The sequence below is a fragment of the Hemibagrus wyckioides genome, linkage group LG13, assembly GCF_019097595.1.
Source record: "Hemibagrus wyckioides isolate EC202008001 linkage group LG13, SWU_Hwy_1.0, whole genome shotgun sequence".
Taxonomy (NCBI): Eukaryota; Metazoa; Chordata; class Actinopteri; order Siluriformes; family Bagridae; genus Hemibagrus; species Hemibagrus wyckioides.
Genome location: NC_080722.1, coordinates 13,537,885 through 13,557,244, shown reverse-complemented (window position 1 = coordinate 13,557,244; position 19,360 = coordinate 13,537,885). Strand labels below are relative to the sequence as shown.

General features: G+C 39.0%; 2 protein-coding genes across 7 annotated transcripts; one reads left to right on the top strand and one right to left on the bottom strand.

Moving 5' to 3' along the window:
* Positions 1-1,262: 1,262 nt before the first annotated feature.
* Positions 1,263-5,326, top strand: crygmx (crystallin, gamma MX). 2 transcript variants are annotated; one of them, XM_058406902.1, is made up of 4 exons: positions 1,263-3,390; positions 3,663-3,861; positions 4,364-4,606; positions 4,700-5,326. In XM_058406902.1, the coding sequence occupies exons 2-4, from the start codon at positions 3,853-3,855 to the stop codon at positions 4,973-4,975; spliced, it is 528 nt and encodes a 175-aa protein (XP_058262885.1). In that variant the 5' UTR covers positions 1,263-3,390; positions 3,663-3,852; the 3' UTR covers positions 4,976-5,326. The 2 variants fall into 2 exon arrangements, with proteins under 2 accessions (XP_058262885.1, XP_058262884.1); XM_058406901.1 differs by lacking the exon at positions 1,263-3,390 and having other exon boundaries at positions 3,490-3,861.
* Positions 5,327-6,231: 905 nt separating this feature from the next.
* On the bottom strand, positions 6,232-18,866 carry aldh18a1 (aldehyde dehydrogenase 18 family, member A1). 5 transcript variants are annotated; one of them, XM_058407083.1, is made up of 18 exons: positions 18,612-18,866; positions 17,619-17,719; positions 16,421-16,641; positions 16,100-16,249; positions 15,865-15,969; positions 15,089-15,241; positions 14,555-14,645; positions 14,066-14,190; positions 13,824-13,968; positions 13,662-13,735; positions 13,409-13,508; positions 11,500-11,720; positions 11,238-11,375; positions 10,761-10,956; positions 10,525-10,646; positions 9,798-9,984; positions 9,278-9,373; positions 6,232-9,085 (listed from the first exon to the last, which is right to left on the bottom strand). In XM_058407083.1, exons 2-18 carry the CDS (start codon positions 17,707-17,709, stop codon positions 8,889-8,891), a joined length of 2,412 nt encoding a protein of 803 aa, XP_058263066.1. In that variant the 5' UTR covers positions 17,710-17,719; positions 18,612-18,866; the 3' UTR covers positions 6,232-8,888. The 5 variants fall into 5 exon arrangements, with proteins under 5 accessions (XP_058263066.1, XP_058263065.1, XP_058263064.1 ...); XM_058407082.1 differs by having other exon boundaries at positions 15,083-15,241; positions 18,696-18,865; XM_058407081.1 differs by having other exon boundaries at positions 6,233-9,085; positions 15,083-15,241; positions 18,612-18,864.
* Between the last annotated feature and the right edge of the window lie 494 nt (positions 18,867-19,360).

Genomic DNA, 19,360 nt, shown 5'->3' with positions numbered 1-19,360 from the left:
TTAAAATCTGCAATAATTTTTAATCTGCAAAACAAACAAACAAATAAACACTCTAAGTGGACTCAAAGCATCTTATCAAGTTACTGAGAAAACCAGAAAGCACAGAAAGTCCTCTACCACTGGAGACTTCTTCAAAAATAAACATATACAGTATGTAACTGTAAATAACAACACTAACTAAAAGGCTTATATTATATTGAGCATCTGACCGGCAAGTCTTTGTGAATAAACTAGAGAAATTATAACACTGGAATGCAGATCAAAGTAGGAAAAAAGTTTTAGCAAAGTCCACACACCAGAAATGTGTCAAAGAAAAAAAAAAGCTAGCTTATCAGCCTTCAAAAATGAAGATGTATCCCTATTTAATCTTCTTTATTTTACTATTAATAAACAATTTCCTTTATTGAATAATGGCACATTGTAAAACTGGCATGTTCATTATTTTGTATTAGTTTGTATTGTATTAGTTTGTATTATTTTTTGTATTAGTTTGCATATTATATCTTCATAAAAGTGTATAACACTTTCATAAATTTTAGTTTAATTAAATCTATTTATTATGTAGAATCAAACTTTCCAAAACTACTGAGGTACAGACTTTAGTGGTCTCACAGTCAGTTATGGCCATGAATAAGAGCATTAAATAAACCTGTGATTTGCCTTGCAGTTAAACTATCATTTTTATCTGTTACAGAAAATTAATCAGTACCTTCTGACCAATCTGATTAGCGAAGTCAAAAAGATATATTTTACTTTACAAAATGTTTTCATCAATATATACTTCCTCTTAGATACACATTTGTTCATGCAACTAATACATTGCACATTACTGGCACACAAAGAAAGTAACAAAAAAAGCTCCTATACCTTTTGTGGGATGCTGTGTTAAGCCCCATCACTGGGTCTATCTTTAGAGGCATGAATAATGGGAAGGGCCTGTGATGGTTCAAAAGGTAAACTCTAGAATCTCTAGAGGGCCCCCTTTCTATATACATATAGAAGTAGATATATATAGGCCCCTATACAGAGCCTCAACAGCTTGATGGTGCAAGCAAGGATGTTTCAAAACTAAAACCATTGCATCAGTTGGATGAGGAAATTAGCAGAAGAAGTTTCACAGTTGTTGTTTTTTTCACAGGAACTGGCTCATACTATGGCTAAATAATGACCCAGCTACAGAGTAAGTGTTTGCTGACACTGACTATATTCTACACTGCTTAGATAAAACAATACTAAACATGATTCCATAATTAACACACCACTGCTGTTTTACGTCTGGAGTTACTAGAATTGAATAATCACTAAAAGGGAAGTTCTTCTCTGATAAAACCAAAAATATATATATTATTGACAGATTTTCCTAGAAAACATAACATGGTGTATACTGTACAGAATAATTGGATGACTGGAAATCCAGGTCAGTTCACAGGAGAAATGAACTAAATGATCTACACACTAAATAGGTATACTTTCACAGTATTTCATCTTGTAGTACGCAGCATAGGATGTGACCCATGGAATTGTGACTCTGAGAATGTAAGTATCTGCTGCTATTACTATTGTCTTCTCAATAGTACAGAAGCTTAGTAGTAGCTAGAGAGCACATTCTTGTCACTTTTAACACATTAGTTAACACAGCATTGTCTTGTAAAGAGCTGGCCATCTAACTTTAGCTACACTAAAAAGAGCTTGTTGAATTTGCTTAGTTTAAATGCATACATCGATTCCATGTGACTGAATTGAGTAACATTATCACAATTCGTTTTTGCACACCCAACATGATTTGATCACATATTTTCAAAGCGCTGAGTAAAATCCAAAACTGAGCTCGCACCTGACCTGAGAATCAAACACTGGCATGACAGTGGTGTTTTAAACCAGACACGTTACAGCTACACTCTGTTACCATGCATGTTTTAATTACCTAAAATTAATGCTATAGTTATATCCCATCAGTGAGATTGTACCGTGTAATTGGTTTATTACTACATGAATTGCTTCTGCTCACTCTACGTAATTCAATCCAGTCATTAGAAACTTGTTTCAATTAAGTTTTCTTTAAGCAATGAAAAGAAGTTTGTTTTGTTGACAAATGTAAAACTATACAAAATGCTGTTTCTTAAAACCACCACATATTCCCTTTTTTCAGTGTAGATAAAAGTACAAAATGCATGTCTTCAATTCTGGTTCTAATTTATTTAGTCATGTCCATAGTACTACTGAGTCTGTCTTTTATGGAACTAGATCATTTTAGTCACCTAGTGAATCTTGTGTGTGTGAAGACCCATGACGTATGTCTAAAAATGTATTCCAAATCAGACAAAACTTTGGATTTGGATAGCCAGGATGACTCAAATATTATGCACAGAAACTTGAAATTAAGGTTTCATGATGAAACATGATGAAAATCAAATCTTTAAAATATAACTTCTACCATTTCATTCCCATGACAGGCCAGAATTTTCAGGAAGGTTTTTATGAGTGCTGTGAGCCCTACTTGGCATTCAGACTTTAATTTAGGTCAGCTGGGGTCACTGGATGTCCCAAAAGAAGCCCACTTTCATGGGTCATCAGTACATCCTGGGCTATGGGGAGTCTCCTGATTTTCACCATTGAATGGGCTTCAACAATTGCATCAGATCTTGTCAGATGTTCCTCCCAGTAAGTCAATCAAAATGATGGTTTTTGTGGCCTACTTTAGAACATCTTAGCAAATCAATGTCAATCAATTAATGCTTTGAAGCAATTTATAGATGCAGCATGAAAAGTGAATAAGGGTCCACCAGGAGATTCAGTCATATAAAACAGAATGGAAGACATGCCCCAAAGACTACCCACCTCATTATAATTCTATTAATCTCTTCAGTCTGGGGGAATAGCATAAAATCACTGGACTGTCAGTGAAGTTGTTTAAACATGACTAAATGGAAAATTCAAAAATCACGTTTATGGCAGGAAATACTGTTCAAAAAGGATTAAGCATTCAAAGATTCAGCATTTTTAACAGCCTTGCTGTTTCTGCACTTATACAACAACAGTACAAAGGATGACACAGTATGAGAATCTACAGCAGACCTGATTTGGGCAGATTTATGATCAAGTCAACAGACACCTACATTGTCTATGATCGCTTCTATCTCCATGATATTCACTTTGTCTACAGCATGTGGGCTTACGGGAGACATGGGTACTTCCTGTGGACTGGAGAGCATAGAGCCTATGCAGACTGAGACTGCTACAACCATGACCGGCTCAACCCCATGATCAGAGGAGGCTTCATGTAGGCTCACTCTGTGGGATTAAGACATCATTAAAGGCTGGGTTTAAGAACACTTCATCCTGTTGCATTTTCCCCCATTTCTCTAAAACACAGTAGAGAATGCTGTCAAGGTAACTAAAACTATATATTAATTTGACTCTATACATTAAATATTAAAGCAAACTCAAGAAATTCTTTTCAAATTTCAGATATTTAGGTGGTAATGTAAACACCATAAGGGTATTAAAAAAAAAGTATGTATCCGTTGAAACATGTTTAAATATATTAGAGTAGATGATCATGACCAAACCCAGCTCATGTCTGAAACTCACTATTAACTAAAGTCAGACTTTGCAACCCTTTTGTCCACTCAAAAGTGCAGTGGTCCTGTCTTTTGCATTAGATAAAAGAGCTCTGACAAAGACAATGAAAGCAGACAAACCACCAGACCTATAATGGTATGCAGTCTACAGAATGCAATCTGCTGACATGGCACGAGTTTATGAGCTACACACAAAAGCCATGTCCCATGGTCAGTCTATAAAGAGGCCCTGACCTGTAAATGGATCTCATCTGCTCTGAACACACTCACTATGGGCAAGGTAAGCATGCAAAATTACAATTGCATCTGTTAGGGTGCAGAGGAAGTGATACAGACTGATGTTTGGGAGTAGATATTATAGAAAATATTCGTTTAAAATTCATTCAGGATATGTGGCAGCTGTGATCACATTTACAATAGCCACTAAAGTAAATACATAAAAGTTATAACATCAATCAATAGAAAAGATATATTTCATATTCAGGAGCAGATTAATACTGTTACTGTCTTTTCAAATCAAATTTTATATATGATATCTGAATGTAATAATAATATTCAGATAGGAACAGTGTGTAGTTCTGAGATTGTAAAGAGAGATTTAATCATCAGCATAAACTTCATGCATGTCTGTGAAGAGAAAGTATTATAGATCAGCCCTAACTGCAGAATGTAAGATTAGGAACTGTGAATCGACAGTCAGTTTTGTTTTGTTTCTTTGCCTCAGCATGACATCCTAACTATGAGAAGTTAAAAGAAAAAATAAATAAATAATATATTTACAGATTATCTTCTTTGAGGAAAAGAATTTCCAAGGCCGTCACTATGAGTGCAGTAGTGACAGTGCTGAGTTGCAGCCCCACCTGAACCGCTGTAATTCCATCCGTGTCGAGAGCGGCTGCTGGATGGCTTATGAGAAACCAAACTTCTCTGGCTACCAGTACATGCTGCACAAGGGAGAATATCCAGATTACCATCACTGGGCAGGTTTTAATGATCGCATCCATTCCTGCCGCATTGTACCTTCTGTAAGTATCTTTTTATTACACCTAAGCACACTTTCCTTTTTCCCCACTTGTTTGTCAACTCATGTGCATGATTATAAAATAATCCCCCCACAGTACCAAGGAGACTACAAAGTGAAGATCTTTGAGCGCTCTGATTTTGGAGGCCAGGCCATAGAGCTGATGGAGGATTGCCCAGATTTGCGCAAATGTTTCCACAATGGTGAAATCCTCTCTGCTAATGTCATGGAAGGTTACTGGATCCTTCACGAGCACCCCAACTACAGTGGGCGCCAGTACTTCCTGCACCCAGGGGAGTACAGGAGGTTTAGCGAGTGGGGCAGTGTCAGTCCTGCTACAGGCTCCCTGAAACGGATCACCGAGCTCAACTGAAAAGATTTTCTGCCTAATATAGCAAACTAATCATACCTGGTTATCAAGTGCTTCCAGCATGATCTGATCTTTTCAGTTGACTGTGGCTTGACTGTGTAATCAATATGTAACATGGATTCATGTTGCTTTTTTTTGGCCTCTGTTTGAGCTATTCATTAGCTAAAACAAATGTTTGCATCTTTTGTGTGTTGACAGATCATATACTTACCTAGCACCTGAAGCGTTAATGCTTAAAGTGCGAACAAATTGAAATTAAAGTACTTTTATACCTTCAACTTACACAAATGTATTATGGTGTTTAATAAGGAGACCAAAGTTTTCTCACTTCATTTGCTGGATGGTATACAGGCTCATACCATATGCTATATAATAGTCACTGTTTTATTTGACTATGCAGATTGATATCAGTATGGCTGAATGATAAAGAAATAATTTGTTCTTTGAGCTGTTATTAAAGAACAAAAAAGGGTCATCAGAGGATGGGAATGAAGACTTCTTTTATAAAATTACACGCTATGTTGCAAGGGCTTCTGGGCCCATAAAAAGGCCCATATTAGCAGCACATCACAGGGCAGTGAAGCCTCAAAGAGGAAAAGTCAAAGTGGCCTGATACTAGCCGCAAGCACGCACTTGTCTCAGAACACAAAACAAAACCAAGTCTATATCCCAGTTCATGCATTTTTTATAGACCAAGCATATCAAGCCCTTTAGAGATAAATATCAATTATTGAAATTGTTAATTAGACACCTATAATCGCCAAAGATACAAATGAATAAATAACTGCTGATTAATTATTGATTTGAAAGAAATCTAAGCTCTGCAGGGAACACATTTCAGAGTCTCTGAAGATCAAGCAAAACAAGAAATATGAGTTTTGGCCTTGAGTAATGTTCAATTAGAGCTAGGCCAGATTTGCTATGAAAGGTCTGACAGCTTGCTATGAGACTAACCTCCTTAATTTTTCATCCAGTCCGTCAGCCCTGCTCGAGTTAGACCTGTAACACAGTCTGTTACTTTTCATAGATTGAGAAATCAATAAAAACACAGCAAAAGACAAATTTCTCAACATTTACTCATTTTTAGTTTTTTTCCTCACAACCCTAATTATGATCTTCAAATAGGAAATTGTGTTTCAAAAAATTATGAAAATTAATGGATTGTGGAAAAACAGTTGAATTTAATCCACAATTGAAAATGTAAGCAATTGTCATGGCTGCTTGGCATTGGAGAAATGCCTTGACCTGGAGAAAACTCAAACACCTAACCCAGACATTATTTTTGTAGCCCTGCTATTTGCTAATGAAAAGGACAGAGCAGGAAATCACTTATTTTGTTTCTTTCGTTTGCCCCAGCTAATAATTTTCATTGTCTGTACTGCTTATCTGATCTATCCTTGGGTCACAGGGAGCCTGTGCCTATCTCAGGTGTCATCAGGCAGGATACACCCTGGACGGAGTGCCAACCCACCACAGGGTGCAGACATTAACACTACAGGCAATTTAGAGACTCCAATCAGCCTAGTAGCATGTCTTTGGACTGTGGGAGGAAACCAGAGCAGCCAGAGGAAACCCACCAAACACGTGGGAGAACATGCAAACTCCACACACAGTGAGCAGGAGCGAGACTTGAGCCCAGGACAATGGAGGTTTGAGGCAAACATGCTAACCATTAAGCCACCCTGCCGCCTCCAGCTAATAATTCTTTTCTTTTTATTTACATTTCTTAATTAACTTACAACTTGAAACATCCAATCAAATTCACATCACAATTGGTTTGAATACCACAGTCAACCTGCCTGTTAGTCTCAGTTACTCTTCATATGTTAAATCTGATTGGATTTTGCAGAATGATAAAAAAAAGAAAGTTTCAAACACTAACTAATTGAGTATTGCATATATTTCCTAATTTACAAGCATAAGACTGTGAAGAAAACCCTTCTAAAAGCCCACACGGTTCATGTGTAATATGAACTACTGCCAATGTAAGATGAAACAGTAGAATTTACATTGAACTTGTGTTACTTTTATCAAGATTCTCAATGCTGTTTTATTGTCTTTAAAGTTGGAATGCAATCTTCAATCACACAAGGATTTTGCTTCTCTTCATCTCCAGATCGCTTGCTTTCTGATGAGAGCTCATTAAGTATAAACAGTGCGTTTTTGCTGAATGAAAAAGATTTACATGAAAATGCAAAGGCACTTTCATAGCAGGACTCGGTTCTCTTTCAGCTGCTGCCTCTCTCCTAATAGCTACATAATTAAGCCTCTGTAGTATTCTTTTCACTCGTCTATGCCCACTTGCTGTGGAGTCGCTTTCCCTTAAGAAAACTTACTGAAGTCTGACTTGCCGACACACTTTTTTTTTTTTTAATTTATAAAAATTAATGATGGATTAGTTGAATGTCCTGGATATTGCTATAGTTTAAAAGCAGAAACTTAACTGTTAAACTGTCTAGATACACTCACAGCTTTAAAATGTATGTGAAGCAGGGACACAAGATACTGAAGCTTATTTTGCGAAAAAAATTAATGTACAATTCAGATATACAAATTACTGAACATGTTTGTCGTTCAGTGCCTAACATCAAACACCAAAAATGTTTCAGCCCATTCACATAAAGAAGAGAAACCCAACAGAAGTAGACATGGTGCAACACAGTAAGCAGGAAATGTCAAGAACTGTAAAATGTCTTTCTTTAGGATATTTCCTTTTCCAGGCTGAGTCTGTAGTGTAGTGGTTTTAAAAAAACTGGTCACTGCCAAGTAAAAAGTGTGATTTTAACCATTCCGCCATTCAAAAAAGGTGAAAATCAGAAGGATATTTATAATAACAAAACTGCTAAATGGGACAAAAACCATTACCGTCATAATTTCATTGTCATGAAATAATATTCAGTTGGTTTTAAAGAACCATACCTTTTAGATTTTTTTTTCAATCATTCTAATTGTGAGACAGTAACTTGTGGCATTGATAAACTTGTTCAGTTTTTAGACTTACAGTATAAAACCATATTGGATTTCAGGACAAAGCAAAAGCATTACAGGACAATATCCTATAAATGGAGAAAATGGTCCTCAGAGTTATATATTGTACACAATAACCACAGTCATTGGGCTTTGCCTGAAACTCAGATTCACAGGTTCGTGAACATATAATCCTAGGTATGATTTAATAGACACTATTTTCAGCTTAATTAATGTCAATTAATATTGTACAGAACCACATAGGTCTCATAAAGGAGGCAAAAATCGCACAAGCTACAGACAAGTGCAGGCAAAACAAAGGAAAAATCAAGTAGGATGTTAAGGTCACCATGAGCCACCAGAAAAGTTTCAGTGTACCTTGGCAAAGTTGCTACATGTCTCTGGACTTTAGTAGAGGTATGAACACCCTTCTTCCAAAATATATTACCTCAGTCATTGTTTTTATTTTTATGATCTTTCAGGTGTTTACTTGGGGTAAAATTTGATGACTGACGTCCATAACATACGACTTGCATCATTTTCATTCTCATCAAGCCGTTCAGTGCAGTGAGCCCTCATGCCCTTAGAATGGGGATGTGGTCTTCCTGGGAGAGACCACTCCAATCAAGATAGAAATGTTCATCATAGGATAAAGGTGATCAGTCTGAAGAACTTGCCAGAAAATGACAGCATTGTGTTTTCCTTTAAGTTGTTACCTACCTGTAGCTAGAGGAAATATTGCCTCCTAATTTCTAAATGGTTCAGTGCTTTTAATGCTTTCAGAATATGACCCAGAGCATCCAATGTTTAGCTAATACACTTGGTAAATTTAGAGGAAGGAGGAAATTCAACAGACTTAGAAACATTACACCATTCCCAGTATCCAGGCAGGGTTCTTTTCCATAGTGGATGCTGTACATCTTGAAAGGGTTTTTTTTTTTTAACCGCTCTAATTGGAGGTTCTATGTCCAGTTCGTGGCTGTGCAACAGGCAGATTCTCATGCAAGAACTTCATACTGCCTTGCTCAGAAAAGTCTGCTGCTGTGTGGCCATCTCCTCTCAGAACCCATTTAGTGGTGAGAAGCCCCTCCAGACCTACGGGTCCACGAGCATGGATACGAGCAGTGCTGATACCAACCTCCGCACCTAACAGACAAAAGGGTATTGCTGTAAAACACTGCCCTGATAAATCAAGTGTTAAAGTCCTTCTGCATGTCTGGTCAGAAATGTTATGGACTTTGTATTAAGTATAGACTTTAAGTGACATTTAACCATTTCAAAACAGATTAACATGTTTTATCTGAACCAGTAAGGTGTACATATGTCAACTGGTCTTACCAAGACCAAAGCGATATCCATCAGCGAATCGTGAACTAGCATTCCAAAACACACAGGCACTGTCCACTAACTGCAGGAACTGCTCTGCTGTCTCCTCTACAAAAAATAAGGTGCACATAAACTGTCACATTACAGTGCATATTTCATATAAAATATAGGCAAAGTAATCAGTTATACTGTATACTAAATAAAACCAGCACAGGAGAACACATCTACATTAACACAGAGTGGTTAGTTAAAATAATTTTTAATAATTACTAAAATCACACATATTAGCATATATTAAACTATATACATCACCCTTAATGGAAAAGAATGATTCAATAATCCTCTTGAATCTTGAATTATTTACCAAAATATTACAATAGTAACACATGTAAATACCAACATCACCACAAGATGGTACTACTGTCCCACAAATACATGTTTTAACAAACGTCCTATATTTCATTTGCTATTTATTTATCATTATGTACCCTGCAAGAAAGCACACTAAAAATAAATGAGCAGACAACTTTACCATTCTCAGTGATGATCACATCTGTGTGAGAGCTGCCATATTTATGAATGTGATCCACTGCCTCGTACATGCTGTCTACCACCTCTATGCAGCACTCCATATCTCCATACTCGGTACGCAGCGACTTTACCTCAGACGGGCTGAAGGTCAGGTATGATGCAAACCTGGGGCCAGCGTGTATCTTGACCTGCGTACGGCAAGTTATTAAAAAGGAAATAAGCACTAAATTTTTACAATGTGCAAGAACAATTCTATAAAACCTGAACAACACTGACAAAAACAATCCGCAGCAACTCGCAATCCAGGAGAATCAAGGACATAAGACGGCTGCAGCCCTTTCAGTTGTCAATGCCACCATCATTAAAACGCCTGAAACCAAAAAACATCTTTAACCCTTTTTAACTGGACCACTATTCGATGTACTTATTTGCATATATTTTACAGTTTAAAATGTTTGTGCCCATAATGTTTTCCCTGGATGTACAGGCAATAGCAATATTGATGACATTCATTCATGCAGCTTCAGTAACCGCATTATCTGTCTCAGGGTTTTGGTGAATCTGAATGCTATCCTGGGAAAACTAAACACAGACCCAGTATTCAGGCTGAACAGCTTGCAAGTAAATTCCCACTGATGACATTACAATGCAGAAAAACTACTTCAATACCTCAAGTACAATATAAGAGTAAAAGTACATTACAATACTTAAAGTCTGCTGAGACTTACCTGCTCTGTTCTCAGCATGTCAATGATCTGATCAAACAGTGGGGTCCGAAGCACATCTCTGTGAACTAGCAGGGTTTCCATGGCATTACAGGCGGCAGGGTAATCGCATTTCGAGTCTCTGACTGCAAGAAGAAAAGACAACATTGCACATCAAACTAATCCTTATTAAAAGTCATTCATCACTACATGTTAATTATTATAGTAAATAAGAACAATATGCTCACGCTGATATTTACCAATTTTGATAACTTTATCTATGCTGGCCTCATGGTCGACATAGACATGGCATATGCCCTCACTGTGACCCAGCACAGGAATGCCTTTAGCAGCCCGCTGGATATCTCTAACCAGCTGAGATGAACCCCGGGGAATGATGAGATCGATCATCTTCTCCAGGCGACACAAGTCTTCCACCTCCTCACGTGTGCTTACCTACAATACACAATCCAAATACACAAATATATACAGAGATCAAGGGTCATAGCATTATATTATAACCTGCAATATTACTGGCTGTCATACTGCAACCGCCTGCTACTGCTACATACCCAGTACGACAAAAAATACATAAAGCCATGTCTTCAGTTAATCAGACAACGAGATGCCACTGTGCAAAAAAGACTAAATTTACAGAGTTGTCCTTAACTGTATGACTTTGGGCTTTTATTGTGTATATGTTATTGTGTATATTCACATAAACCCCGGCATCTTACCAGTTGGATGGCGTCTCTGACACCATGTATAGATAGAGCCTCCTGTGCTAGCTCGTGTAAGACACGGTTGGTGTTAGCTGCCTCCTTTCCACCTTTCAGCAGCAAAGCATTCCCACTAGCAACAGCTAACGCAGACACCTTTGTGGGAAAACATATATTCACCATGAAAATAGAAGAAACACCAAATGGATAATCCAAAGAATAACAGGAAACTCAACTGAACGTCATAAAATTGTATGTGTGTATGAGAAAGAAATGAGACCTGAGGCAGGCAGTCTGGACGCGATTCGAAGATTACAAGTAGCACCCCAATGGGCACAGTGATCTGCTCCAGCTCAAGGTTGTTGGCTACACGGGTTCTGCGCAGTACTTGTCCCACGCTGTCTTGAGAGGACACTGCAATCTGACGCAAGCCGATGGCCAGACTGCTCAGCTTAGCTGATGACAAACTCAGCCGCTTAAGCATGGCAGGAGGCATACGCCCTGTAATGTGTAAAATAAGGCATACTGTAAGAATACCAAAGTCAATATTGAGGTGACTCATTTTCTAGTAGCACAATCACTCAAACAGCAAAGTGGCAGTCTCACAGTCCGCATCTGCAAAGTCTGCAAGGCCATTTAACATTCTGGGATTCAAAGCGCTCACAATGTTTTGCATTTGATATCCTACAATTTTTTTTTCTGCAGAATTAGTGTTTGTTGCTTTAGTTTCAATTTCATAAAATATTAAAACTAATATACACTACTCACAAAAAGTTAAGGATATTCATCTTCTGGGTGAAATTTCAGGATGCACCTAAAATGCGCTATGACCTTTACAGGTGAACTTAATTTGACCTTCTCTACACTTTTGAATGCACATGTCCAACTGTTCAGTGTTTCAGTACTTTTTACATAACTTGCTGTTCTCTAACAAGGTGCTTAAAGGCAAAATTCACAACTGGTGTTTGAGCCATGAATCGACCAATAAATTTTCTGGTTCAATTGCGGAACCGGATGATGAATGACACTCAACTCCAGGCACATTTAAGGGAGGTGAGAGGCACCCAAGTGTCATGTCAGACCATTCAAAACCGTTTACATCAGCGTGGTCTGCGTGCTGGACAACCTGCAAGGGTACCTGACCACACCACCAGGCAGAGGCGTCATCGTCTTGCATGGGCCAAGGGGCATTTACGCTAGACGAGGGACCAGTGGGCCTCAGTGCTGTTCTCTGATGAAAGCCGATTCACGTTGAGCAGAAATGATGGCCGCCAACGATGTTGGAGATGTCAAGGAGAGCGCTATGTATCAGCCACTGTTGTGGTGATGTTACAGTCTGGGCAGGTGTGTCTACTCAATACAGAACTGCCCTACATCTTGTGAATGGTACAGTGACAAGCCAATGCTACCTGAATAACATCATTAATCCAGTCATTGTGCCCCTGCATGAACAACACAGGCCTAATTTCATCTTCATGGACGACAATGCTCCAGGTCATCGAGGTCGCATCATTAGGGAACGGCTGCTGGAGGCTGGGGTACCTCAAATGGAGTGGCCTGCACTTTCTCCAGACCTGAATCCCATAGAAAACCTATGGGATCAGCTGAGTCACCATGTAGAGGCTCATAACCCTGCACCCCAGAACCTCAATGACCTGAGGGCCGCCCTTCAAGAAGAGTGGAACGCCATGCCTCAGCAGACAATAAGTCGACTCGTGAACAGCATGAGACAGCATTGTCAAGCTGTAATTGATGGTCAAGGGCACATGACAAATTATTGAGACATTGACATTTTTTGTTGTGATATACCCTCCACTGTTGTTAGCTTTTGTTTCAATAAATTGTTTGAGATGAGGAAATCACCATTGCATGCTTCTACTTAAATGCCCTACTTTGGTGATAAAATATCACTGTAGCGTGAACTTTTCACATTTTCCATAAATTTTACCCAAAATCCAAATATCCTTAACTTTTTGTGAGTAGTGTATTTCTATTAAGACAGCTAAAACATTGTAAAGTGGTGATCAAAATATGGTGAAGAACTTTTAAACCCTAAAGCGTATCATTGGCTTGCACCTTAATAATGTCAGCAAAGTGACTTGCAGGAAGACCACAAGACTTAGGAGTATCCATTTGGGACAGGGCCTGTATGTTAAGGTTAATTCAATAGGTAACACAATCCAATATACCTGAATTGACAGCAAGTTCCATGTCCTTTTTATTAGCTGACAGAATTTCCTCTCTCTTCTCAGTCAGAAGGTCAGCCATGGAATAAATGATCTCGCTCCTCTGAAAGAGGAATCAGAACATGTGGACGGGACACATTATTCTTCTTCTTTTTACACTTCATTACCTTTGCTTTACATTTGACACCAAAGAGCTACACAGAGCCATATCTCAAAACAGTCAGCATAATATTATTCAGCATCATGAGAGATATACCTGCTCTGGAAGAAGAGACGCCAGTGTCCTCCCTGCAGTGCGAGCCATATCTGTCTGCTGCTCCACTGTGGGCCCTGTAACATTGGTAATAAAGAGTAGAAATATCACCACAACATCCTCTAACAGATGAGACCAGAGAAGAACACTGAAATGCTTACATACCAGCAGGCTTGACCTCAGAAAAGAAGGTGCCCACTTTCTTGCCCTCCACAATGTCTGTAATGACATGGCCTGTGACTTTTGGGTGAGTGCCGTTAGCGATGACTACAGATGTGCCACCCTGAAGAGCCCAAAGTGCAGCTTTCACCTGTGGATTGTGTGGTCAGTACATCTTTAATGATTTTAATTACAGAAAACTGGCCTATATTCCTCAGTCAAATAATAAATGAACTCAGACGTCATACCTTTGCTTCCATTCCCCCAATGCCCACTCTGGATTTGGTGCCATAGGTTATAGACTGCTGGTCCCCAGGGTAGAAAGTGTCAATTAATTTAGCATCATCAGAACTGGGAGGGCTGTCATAAAGACCTGTTGGAGGCAGTGGCAAGATTAGACAAAAGAGTAACTTACCAGTTTGGCTATTTTTTAAACAGAATGGTGTTGAAGGTTGTTTAATAAACAAAATAAAATAAATAAAATACAAAAAAATGCTCCTACTATTCTTACGTCTGAAATATTTTTGATTCAACATATTATAAATCTAAGAAGAAGAAGAAGAATTTTGTCCTCCTTCAACCATATTGGTCAGGAGGTTTAAAAATAAATAAATAAAACATAAAAGCTTGAGATTACGCACATAAACCCCAGGATTGTACATGTTCAAGTTTGTAAACAGGCTTTAATAAAACCCTCAAGATAAATTCAGCCCTAATGTCATGTATTCATTTCTTACCTTCTACATCAGAAAGAGCAATAAGGAGATCTGCTCTCATCTCCACTGCAAGCCGTGCTGCCAAACTGTCATTGTCTTTGATGCTGATTACCTGTAATGCGATAAAGTACACGACAGTAAAACCCAAAGCACGAGATAACCTACACTGATTTTTCTTCCTATTCTTCTAAATGCATTTAAGCCATCAGCAATAAGCAGAATAAACCATAATATTCTTTGAGAGGACTGTGAAAAATGACCATAGCTGCTGTATGGCAGCAGGCAGACAGAAATGCAGAGCACAAAGAGTGGTACAATATAGGAAACTGTGACGTTAGTTAGCATCTTTCCATGGAGGTGCGAGAAATAAGAGAAAAGTCAAGCTGTGTCCATTTACTCCACTGAGCTCCAGTCTCTCCTAGCCTCTGCTTCACAGCATGCGTGTGTTAATAGGGCCCTCCCTGCATGCATCTTTCACAGACCAGTGGGGGAAATCAGAGTATTCTGCCAGCCCCTCTTCCCCCCAGGCCCTCTCAGCTCTATACCCACATTTACCCCCTGCAGATCACTGTTTGGCTCTGGGGGAGGCACCACTGCATCATTAGTGTTGATGATGGGCACGATGTTCATACGCAGAAGCTCATGCAACGTGCTGTTCAGATTTCGTCTCTTCTGGTCATCGTGGAAGTCCAAATTTGTGACCAAGATCTGGAAAGAGAAAATGGCATTTCATATATCAGTCTACAATAATAAACAGAAACATAAATTAAGTAACAAGACACTGAGAATTAGTTAAATGCTGGAGTATTCAGTTAACCATCTCCATCAACTACACCAGTGTGTGAACAATACTGTGTACTGTACAGAAACTGCAAACCCAAGGGCAGTTGTTGGGGCAGACATGAAAGAATAATGCCAAGCAAACTTTTGTAGACTGATTTCATAACTAATAACACTAAAAGCAGTTTTATTTTATTTATTAACTGTATAATTCCACTGTCTGAAACACAGAACAGTTTTACTAGAACACTCATGCCTGTCTCATCCCAAGACCTTTTAATTGTTATAGTCCTGCACTTGTGAGAGCCACAAGATATAAATGTTTATTGATGGAATTCACCACGTGCCTTTGGACCTCCATAAGCATGTTTTCAGTAAATAGGCTCCTTTCTATTCTTTTTTTTTAATGTACAATGAAAATTGATGCAATGTTTGTCTGTAAAGGGCAAAAATGGAGTTGTATTCATTTAATCTGTGTGTGTTAACATAGATGATGGAATATACATTTGGCTAGAAGCTACTTCATCTATCTTATGTGTGTATGTGTGTACCTGTGCTGTGCAGGTGCTGTACTGAGTGAACATGGCCTCATACAGTGCCATCAGTCCACTCTGTCCTGCAGCGGCACATGCCCTCGCCTCCAGAACAGGCAGAGACTGCAGACACGATAAAAGTTCTCTACAGGTCATCCAACATTATCACCACTATCCAACAACTGTAATATAATGAATTAAACTGTTAAGTGGCATCTGATAGTTATAACTAGTTTAATAGGGTTGTGCTCACCATGTCTTTAAGCTGATTCTGTCCTGAATGAAGGGCTTGTCTGACACTCTGGGAGAGAAGAATCTCATGCCTCAGTCTCTGTTTCCCAAATGCTACAGCTCCACTTGTAACGATCATCATTTCTCTGCCTTGGTTCTGCAGCATTGCTACCTTAAAAGACCACAGAATACATTCAAATACATATAATTAGCAAGGGATATAATATCAATGTTAAAAATCCATGCACTATAATTGTATTGAGTTTGTCTATAATGCTTACTCATGCTACAAACAAACTGATTATCAACTGATAAAGCAACGAGCTCATCTAATCTCTCTTACCTGTTCTACAATAGAGGCAAGCCTCCCAAGTGCGAGGCCGCATTCATCACCTCGAGTTACTACAGCACTGCCCAGCTTCACAACAATCCGTTTGGCCTGACGCAGTTCACCTCGGTGTGCGAATGACTTACCATGGGCACGCGCCAACGGCACTGTAAGAAAAGGCACGTTACTCCAGTGATGCACAGCATGGTGTCTGAGAGATGAAGATGTAGAGGGATCTGGTGGCAGAGAGACCCAGGGAAGGAGCCAGTGAGGAGAAATGGCATGCAGGGAATCAGTCCAGACAAGGTAAGGGAAAAATCAAGGGAGATGTTAGTAAAGAGATGTGTAGGACTATGATTGGGGCAAATGTGTACAGTGTCAGAATTATGGAAAAACATGTGGAGACAGCTGTTAGCATTCTGTGGATCAGTGGATCACTGGCTGAGACTTATGGAATGGGACAGAAAGAAATTGCAAGATATATAAAGAAATAAAAGTGATGATTGCGAAGCTATAAAGTGGTTCAGCATCAACTGATAATGCTCCAACTACACTATCTAGTGTAGCTTTTATAAACCATCACCACACCCAGGCCTGGTATTAACTACCATCTTGGGCGATCAGATCCTATGTGGACTACATGTGGTGGTGGTGGTGGTGGGGGGAGGTCTGTCAGTCTGAAATCATGTCTATTTGATTCTAGAAACACAAAAGCTGCATTGCATTGTTCAAGTCTGACAGAACTATCTGACTAAATGCAACTCACGTTTTACTTTTCTCGTTTATTTGTTTGTGTGAATCTGTGTCATATTAAAAGCACAAGAAGCAGGATTAACGGAGTGAAAGCTGCACAAAATGTCACACATGCAATCTGCTAAAGATAAAACATGATCGTAACTGGTCAGTGAAGACACATGGACTGCCGAACTTGACTCACACACCACACACACCCAACACCCCCCAACCCCAGTCAATGAAACCTAATGACAGTGTTAAAGCTGCCACATCAGCAAAGCCAAACAACAGGCCCTGGTGCTGACAGCACAGAACTCTGAGCAGAGCATGAAACCCAGTGAATAAAATTATTCAGATAGAAAAAGGGGGAAAAAAAACTGAGACACAAAGGAGAAAACATCAGAACAACAGTCTGCAATAGTAATTAAACCTAAAAATAAATATGCTTGTGTTTGAAATGTATGTGATGGAAACTCACTTTTCCCGAGAGAAAGAGATCTTGTGAAGGATTTGGGGCCCACAGAGAGCCGGGAGCACAGGGACAGTCTCTGCAGCAACATGTCGATCATGTGCTTTACTCTGCAGAACACAGAAGAAGCACACATTTACATCCATCATATTTTTACTGACAACAGGGAAATGTGTCTAAATTCTCCTTTATGATAATCTCACAAACACTTCAGATGTTGAAAAAAAAAATACTGTGTTCCTTTGTCTAAGCTGCTCCAACAAAAGGATTTCCTTTATGGGATCAATCTATCTATCTATCTATCTATCTATCTATCTATCTATCTATCTATCTATAATCCCTCTACTATGATTTTACTTATTTCTTGTCTGTATGCTCAGTGTCAGACTGCTCAGGATTTCATTTACTGGAGCATGTTAGAGACCACAGTCCAACAGCTCCAGCTCCACTACAGCACTGTGACAATAACAGATACCTCATTTCCCTTCAGCTGTCATAAGGAAGTACAGCTTTAACCTAGTTAGCCCTAGCCTCAGGTGTCAGTCTGTTTACAGCTTTATACACTTCACATAAACAACCAACGAGATTATAGATTACGGTTAAGCAGCTTCTTGTAACCAGTCCAGTTTATTAGCTAACTAGCATCTTAAATCCATCACACCAAGTCTTCTGAGATGGCAAAAGCATCCAAGTCAGGTCCTCCAGCACATTAACTGAAGGATGGTTAGCTTAGCTAGTTTACGTTTAACAAGCTACAACAACCCGTTTAACTAACTACCAGGTAATCTGTTTAACACCACTCCGGTTAAAGATCTGCGTGTTAGTTAGTGAAACTGTGTGAGTTGTGTACACGGTTTTTTAGCAGGCATGAGTGTTAGCAAAAAATCCACACACGGCCACATGCACACACTCCACCACAATAAAACACACTCAGGTTGCTAAACGCATCATATCACACCAATAGTAACAGCTCGTATCTACACAGCATGTATTCGTGCATACCCTGATTTGCTAAACAATCCAACGCCGTATCCGCGGTTCAAGTTCAATGTCTACACACCAGCTGCGAGTGCCACATCAACTCACCACGGCTCCTGCAACTTTCAGCCGTGTTGACCTGCGCGTGTTCTCACACCCGCATTCCGCACAATCCCGCATCCTGTAACACGTTTTGTTTTAACATGCACTGCGTTCAATTGGGCGGTTAAAAAATACCTAAACAATACAAACGTGAAAACCGAAGGCAAATTTTCGCAGAAAGATTAACGCAAAAGTGTATTTCTTATCGTTTTACTTGACAGTAGCAATTAGAGTCACATCACTGCCCAATCAGTGAGCGGCTTGTATAAAGGCTTAGCCAATCATTGTGCAGAATGCAATATTTGTCGGAATACGGGTGTGGTAGACACCAACCATCTACGTGGAAAGCCATGTTGCCAGGTCTGAGGTTGCATCATCTGTGGTGCTTCGGGGAAAAAACAGATTTCTTCTAATATAGAGCGATGCTAAAATAGTTTGAATATCTGAATGCATTATTTTGTGTGTCTGTAAATCTTGTTTGCTCATTATTAACGACATACTGTACATTTAGTAAAAACAGACATAACTGGAACCTTGTGAAAAATAATTATTTATCTTAAATAAATATTTTTTTATATAACATTATATTCAGTTGTGTTCTTTGTAAGCATAACATTTGGTGTGGCTCAAAATGTGTGCCCATGGTTTGAGAGGGATCTGTGAGCTCGGGT

Coding starts and splice junctions, on each gene's coding strand:
- crygmx (XM_058406902.1), top strand. Junction 4,607..4,699: donor CCTGCCGCATTGTACCTTCT/GTAAGTATCTTT, acceptor ATCCCCCCACAG/TACCAAGGAGACTACAAAGT.
- aldh18a1 (XM_058407082.1), bottom strand. CDS start 17,709: ATGATCGACATGTTGCTGCAGAGACTGTCCCTGTGCTCCCGGCTCTCT. Junction 15,970..16,099: donor AGAATCAGCTTAAAGACATG/GTGAGCACAACC, acceptor TCGTGTCTGCAG/TCTCTGCCTGTTCTGGAGGC. Junction 9,086..9,277: donor TGGATATCGCTTTGGTCTTG/GTAAGACCAGTT, acceptor TTTGTCTGTTAG/GTGCGGAGGTTGGTATCAGC.